Source organism: Drosophila subpulchrella, chromosome 3R, assembly GCF_014743375.2.
Source record: "Drosophila subpulchrella strain 33 F10 #4 breed RU33 chromosome 3R, RU_Dsub_v1.1 Primary Assembly, whole genome shotgun sequence".
Taxonomy (NCBI): Eukaryota; Metazoa; Arthropoda; class Insecta; order Diptera; family Drosophilidae; genus Drosophila; species Drosophila subpulchrella.
Genome location: NC_050609.1, coordinates 19,992,642 through 20,000,000, shown reverse-complemented (window position 1 = coordinate 20,000,000; position 7,359 = coordinate 19,992,642). Strand labels below are relative to the sequence as shown.

Here is a 7,359-nt window from a genome sequence, read left to right as displayed (position 1 = left end):
GACTTTTGATGAGTTGTGCAATTTCCAGGCTGAGGCACAGAAATGGGAAAAAGAGCAAAAAAGGGCTGAAACCCGGCCATTGTCGCCTGTCGTCTTTGGTTCGCCTTTTGCCTTTCAAGCGATTTTCCCCCGTTTTCCACAGCCAGGAAAAGCGAAGACTGCGCTTGATTGTCTGTGTAAATGCGGCGCCAATTTTTTATGCTCATAAATGCAGGCAGACCAGCAAAGCGACTCCACTTTCCACTCAAGTTCATTGTATTTGCATGCTGCCCGCCCCCTCCTGGCATATTTTCTGCTGTTTCATCATTCTCATCAGCAGACATTGCTCATACGCCACGTTCCTCCTTTCGACAGTCAACAAAAGCCAGAGCTGCAGTTCATATAATTTTTTCCCCATGCTTTGTCCAAGTTCGCTTTGCTCCAGAGCCAAAACGTTAACAGTATTTTCAGCATTTTCGAGACAGTTTGTCATAATTCCATAGAATCTACTTGGCATTTTTTCTCGTTTGTGTGCTTCTGGCTTCGGAGCTCCTTTTGACGTTTTATTGTGTCAACATGACAAATCGTCAAGTGTCAGGAGGGCCAGGAAGGGGGAATGCAAAAATACGGGCTTTCCTTATTTAATTTGAAGGTGGTCTTAAATGGACCAAATTGATAGGCATACTGAGAGAAAATATTAATGGTCTTTGCCTTAGCCTAGGTTATATACAAATACAGGAACTGCGTTATTTATTTGACAATAACTTGTTGGAATTTTTAATGCTTAGAAATGTTGTTTAAAAAAGTTAGTACTCAAATTAATATGTTCACGATCTATTTTGTAGAAAGAAACATAGTAAAAGGCATTTCCCTCGCCGAGATTCTCCCGTTAAAAGCTCTTCCCTTCTTGGTTCTTACAACAAATTAACCCTTTCACCTTTTTTTTGTAGACTAAAACGGGGGAGGTAAATTGTTTCACTTTTTATCAGTTGGCCCATAAATTCCATCGCTCAATTACAATATTTGGCCCATCGTATGCAAATTTATGAGCATTTTCATTTCGATCAATTTACTCTGCTACTATTTCTCTCACATCCCGTTTGTGTGACTGGTGTCTGAGTTATATTTATGCTTTTTACGGCCACCTCGAAGGAAAGAAAAATTTATTCATTGAAGTTTTTACAGTCAACTACACACCTCCTCGATGCGGTTAGCCCTCGCATGGCCATCATCGTAGTCATCATCCTCATCCGGGGATCCCTGGATGTCGGGGAAGCGGCTAAGTTGAGCTCTCTGCTCCCCGCTCTGACGTAATCATTCATACTTCATCAAGTTGACCCGACTCCGACTCCTTGCTTTTCTATTCAGACCTCGGACTCGAACCCGCCTCCGTCCCTGCTTCATTGCTATGCAAACTGCTCCCAATGGCTACGTTTAATGGTCAAGTGTGTAAAATTGCATAGCAAATCGCTGGGATGGTGGATGCGGGTGGGTTCGAGAGACAGCTGGTGGGGGAAACGTTTCCTGGACCATTGCTCTTAGATAAACATCTTTGCCATCTGTTTTTGCTCCACTTTGCTCAAGCTCTCTGGGTTCTGGGTTCTGGCTGCTGACTGAGTTACATATTGATGTGATTTACCACTCATGTCTTTGGGGCGTTCTGTGTCCTCGGCAAATTGTTTTGGAATTCAGTTTTGAATCGATTCTCCTTGTGGCATGATATACACGCCGATACGGCCGATTCATCGCACATTTTATGCCTCCGTTTGAGGTCCAATTGGAACGTGTTGCCTTTTTCTTTCCTGAGGTTGCCGTAATGTATGTGGCAGATAAATTGAAACTTCACCTCAACTAAGTTATGGTTCTTTACCGGATTGTCTAGTATTTTATGCTAGTCCCGGCGAGGTAGTGAGAGTTTAAGCTCGGTCCCTTACACAAAGCTTATACTGATTAGTTAAATTTAATAATGCCAATCTAAAATAAAGATATATTAAATGTTTTAATAAATAAGACAACAAAAAATGTATTTTTAATTTTACCATTCTTGTCGATGTATAAGGTTTCCCCTCTTCTTATATAAGCTCCCATCGTAGACTGCCCATCAATCAATTCTGCAGAAATTCCAGTGCTGCCAGCTATGTCTTGCCATTGTTGATTTCATTATGATTTCGATTTGCATAACCGAATGTCTAAGCAACAATTTAGCACTCGACCCCCACGGTTCAAAACGGTCGCCAGGGACTCCTTTTCACTGTCAATGGCTCCGAGGAGTGGAGTTCGAGTTGAAGTTGGAGTTCATCATCGTCTTCGGGCAGAGTGTATCAATTTTGGGGGCCTCACATTTCATTAGCTTGTCAACATTTGTGTAGCCGACAAGCAAGCCTCTGATGGCCATGTCTTTGACACTTCAGCCTGCGGCGTGCGCCTCAAATTGTAGTTGCCATGGCGTGCGGCACACAAGGAGCGGGGGAAGGAGCTTTGAGTGGTGCTTCAACCCGGACTGTTGCCCTAAATAGTTAAACTGCTTAGCGAGTGTCTTGCGATTTGGCAGACTATGCCACATGCTCCGGTTGCTATGCAAATCAATTTTCCCGCCAGCCTGTCTGTGCCGTGAACCCGAGTTCATTAGTACTTTGTTTAGTTAACTTTCTATTGGCAGGCTTTTGAACTTTGATACCCGGATTTGGCAAACGCTTTTGTGCTCACTCAGTTAATTTGTTTTAATTGCCATAATTTGGTCCTGCCGGGTCTGCTGCCTGCTGCTGTCTGCTTTGATTTTCATGCAAATTTTAAAGCGCTTAAATTGTGGCGAGCACAGACCGGCAGGAGGAGGGGCAGTCAGGTAACGAGCTGTACAAAACGAAATCCCTTTTTAACAAAGGCAGAAGGGGAAATCATAAATTTTGCCCAGCAGCCATAAAAGTGTTCAGCTTGCTTCGTTTGGGGAGCTCAAAAGCAAATATGCAATACGCTTGCTATCGATATGCCGAAATCTATGCTGCTGCCTTTCTGCTTTTTCCGTTTTTCGTTTTTTTTTTTGCCTAGACAAAGGGGAGAATCCTCTGCACGTAAGGAGCTCCCGCAAAAAGCCCTTGCCAAAAGTATTTTATTTATTTTTGCCACACACACACCGACACATTATCAGCAAATGTTATTAGGGTGCCCCCGTAAGTATGCAACAGTTTTTTGTGCGCCTGTTCTTTTTCCTTTTCCGGTTTTGTGTTCTTGTGTTGGCCCTGCGGGCAGACAGCAACAAACAACAGGCAGCCAATTAGGCAAGCCAAAATCTGGTTAACTGTTGCTTTACTCCATTTTGGCAGCCAGCCAAGACATGGCTTTATTGCAGTTTAATAGGCCAGCGACTTGGTATGTTTTGGGGTGATAGATAGGCCAACGCATTAGGCAAATCGTAAATGCTCCAACTTTTTTCGGCGCATTGCTTTCAAACCACTTAACGCAAATGATGTTGATATAGCCGATAGACGGGGAAACTTTCTCGGGCTTTTCCCCTGAAATTGGGAATTCCGCCTATAAACACACGGCACAGTTGTTGTGATTATTATTGCTGTTGTTGCCGCCGCTCTTCTCCAACAACTTGCTGTTTTTCTTGGGCCCAAAAGTCGTTGAGCGTTAAAAGCAAACCCAAAAATGTTCTACAACTTTTGGTTTGAGTGTGTGTTGGAACAAGTTAATGTAAAAGTATTTTTATGCTTTGAAAAACATTTGCCAAGCCAAAAATTATAAAGAAAATAATAAAGGAGGAAAAAAGCGAAGCGAAAAGAAAAGAAAACAAAAAGTAGAGCTAGGCAATGCGGTGGGGAAATTCTGCGGTTGTTGTTCTTGCATAAATAAAATCAAACAAAACAAGTAGGAAAATTCGGAACAAACACCCACAACGTCTGCGTCTCGCTCGCACGAAGATGGGGATTCCCATATTATCGTCAGTCGCATCATCGTCATGGATCAGCCGCAGTCGCTGTAATTTTGTTATAGGCACCGGCACGTGTGTGTGTGCGTGGGTTTTCCTGCTTTGCTGTTTTCGTCTGTGTGAGTGTGTGCGCCACAAGATAAATGTCTATTTAAATTGTCCCTGCTTCTAGCCGGGTCCTTTGTGCCGTCGATTCCTCAATGGCAGGACCATGGCAATGCCACTTGACAGCGCGCCGCCCACTCGAACTCCTCCCTAGTTAAATCTTTATTGTTATCATAATTTGCTTTTATCCGTGCTCAAAGCTTGTCTCATGGCAGGTTACCTAACCAAAGCCCCATTCATCCAGCCGAGATGGGACAGGCAGAACCGAGCCGAACAGAAACCGAGTCAAACGAGACCCAGAGTTCACATTTTTATCGTAATTGTTTTCGTGCATTTTTTCGGTCTCCTGCGAAAGTGAAAAGCGGGAAAATGGAGCGTAAATAGCACTGAGCTCTGTGGGCTTGTTTACCATTTTCCCAGCTCTGAGCTTGCTATGCAAATCAATAAAAGTTGATAATTGAGATTTCTTTAACAAGATTTCGGGTGTCACAATGACAAGCTCCTGTTGCCTGCCCGCCTTCCTGTTGCTCCTTCCCTGGAGATGATGATGAAACAGATATTGAAAGCAGGGGAATATTAAAATTATGGCCAGCAGACAGCGTAGTCAGCAAAAAAGGCATCTCTAGGCTGTGTGCCAGTGACATAAATTATAATTAGATTGAACGGCAGTCGAAGGTAGACCTTGAAAAATGATCCGATGGGGCAATTTCCTGAAAACGGTGCATCATTAAATTATTTAAGGAAATCTATATCATAGAATAATTATATTGCTCATTACGTATTTTTTCGATTACCTTGATTTTGATTATCGACCTTTCTCTGCATAATTCGATTGGTTGAGTTATTTATGATTTTAAAAACCATACCCCTCCATCCATCTCTCTAGTATTTGTCGTATAAAATTTGATATTGTGTGCCTCTAGATAACCCAGAGATTGCCGTACTGTCCAATGTCTTAGTTATAAGCCAACCCGATCCCAGTGCATGACTAACTAACTGTTATCTTTTCTTTCTTATTGCAGGTAAGGATCGATGAACAGTATATATATAAACTGAACTATTTGGTAAGCCATTCAATAAGTTTCTCAATATACTCAAACACATTTCGGGCTGGCAGGCGCACTTTCCATTTGTCCCATAAGTATTTTGGGGGTTTTATTTCCGCAAACATCCCGCTTCATTTGGCATTGCGGCAAGCAGCCGAATTGTGTGCCATAATTGAATTTTAAATAAACCCGGGCAGACACGCACGAGAGTCGATTGCAGTCGTATCCTTTCTGCTCTCGGCTCCTTGGCACTTGTCTACTTTTTAAACTGTAAATAAATTTCATCGAATTTCTTCGCTGCCTGCTGACAAAGACGTCTGGCAGGCGGCTTCTTGCCCTGCTCCATGCTCCGTGCCGCTTGCTCCTTGTTGCTGTCGTTGTGTTTGCCGCATCCTGCGCCATGAAGTATGCAATTTTATTTCAGTGCGACCGGCACTTACCTGGCATCACCTCCACCCATCTCCCACAGCCTTTGTGCCGGCTGCTTGAATGCCATAAAATATTTAAGTTTACATTTCTCACACACACTGTACACCGCCCTTTCCGTTTGGGGATCATGCTCTACCTCTAAGCCGGATCTTCTTTTTGTTGTCTCCTTGCATTGACTGCGCTAGACTGGCCATTTTTATAACTGAATTTGCCCAGTCAAGATTTCTACGACTTGACCACACACATCAATGCACTTAGAGAAAGGCAATAAAGCTTATTTTCAAAATAAATATTTTTTAATACTACTATGGGGAAGAACTTCACTTCGAAACTCATTTAATATTTTGTTGTTCATCCGGCATCCAACACTCGCTTTCTTTTGTCCGATCGAAAAATCCGTCCGAAATTATACCTAAATTGTAGAAATCCTCTGCGAAGGTATTTTTGAGCAGGGACATTCCCCATGAATCCATATTTTTTACCAGTGGACTCATTCAGTATGTTTGTCCGCCTGTTTAATATTTGCTCTGCCATTGTCATGGGTCAGCCCCTACTCTGACCCCAAGCGAACCGACACGACCTGAACCGGCTATTTGTGCAGCACTTGGCTCGCCTCGACCGACTCTCCAGCTCTGATTACCGGCAATTCCGTTTTTCCTCACTGCAAATATAATTAAGTCAACACACAAACACGTCCAGATATATCTATGGACAAATAGTGCAAGTGAGTTGCATGTGCATTTTATTTAGGAGTTCAATAAGCAAACTTTGCACCGAGTCAAGAGTGCAGCCATTAGGTAATTAATTTAACACTTGGCCACACAGCCCGGCCACTAATTGGCTTCCATTTACCAATTGAGACAAATCCGGCGGAGGGAAAATAAAGAATGGAGCAGGAACTGGAAGCTGATGGATGGGCAGATAGAGCTGTAAGTCGAAATCAAAGCGATGGTAGTCATTACTGCCATTTGCGGCACACTTGGGGTTGGCAGCCATGGCAGTAGTTCCCAGGAAAAGAACCTGACATCAAAAACGCTTCAATGAACTGGTCAAATGTGGAGTAGGGTACGTGTGTGGGTGTTTGGGGTTGACTGCTCACTGAACCCAGTGAACCTGCTCGAAATTAATGTGCCACGTAAAAAGGGTAATTTCCAGAAGCCACGTCAAAGGTGCTTGGCCAAGTTCCAAGTTCGGGCCAAGACTTGTTGCGTGCCTTGTGCACTTTTTTAGACATGACCCCCATAGTCAAAGTGAAGTCAAGTGCAAAGGAAAGTAAAATATTTTCCCAACAGAAAAGAAAAAGGGTAGCGAAAACCGGAAAACATCAAAATAGACAAGCTGCGAAACTTTTGTAATGTCTAAAAGGCTTTGCTCATTAAGAGGAAAGTCGAGGAGGAGATGCGTTTGGTGGTGCCTTTGGCGTTAAACTCATTAACGGTAATTGCAACCTTTTTTTTGAGCGCGCATCGCATTTTTAAAACGCAATTTTGTTAATTAATTTTCCCGCCGTCTGAGGCGTCGCTCGTTAGCTCCGGCATTAGTCGATGATTTGGCTTTTGAATATGTTGTCAATCAGCAGCGGAGCGTCCTTGACTTGTCTATCCAGCCGCCACTTGTAGCTGCCAGGCGTAGCTCTCTGGCTTTGGCTTTGGCTTTTCGGCGCTTTTCGCTTTTCAATTACGGAAAAACACGCCCCGCAGCCCACTTTCGGATGGGATTCGGATTCGGTTGGGATAACGCTCTTTACCGCTAGAATCAAAAGCCAGCGGATCCGCCTCCTGTTGCTGACACTGATGATGATTGTCGCCCCGAGGGGCGTAGCCCAAATGGAGGTGGAGGAAGTGCTCTTCACTCAAAAAAAAATAATGCTTT

At 43.5% G+C, this 7,359-nt stretch overlaps 1 protein-coding gene across 8 annotated transcripts in view; it reads left to right on the top strand.

Moving 5' to 3' along the window:
* LOC119560289 (polypyrimidine tract-binding protein 1) overlaps positions 1-7,359 on the top strand; it is a 146,952-nt gene that overhangs the window by 71,731 nt on the left and 67,862 nt on the right. For 3 of the 8 annotated variants that reach the window (XM_037873682.1, XM_037873691.1, XM_037873666.1), the window contains one exon: positions 5,035-5,076. The exons of the other annotated variants lie outside the window; for them this stretch is intronic. In XM_037873682.1, the coding sequence (XP_037729610.1) occupies positions 5,035-5,076 (42 nt within the window). The remainder of the gene's footprint in view (positions 1-5,034; positions 5,077-7,359) is intronic. 8 annotated transcript variants of the gene reach the window in all.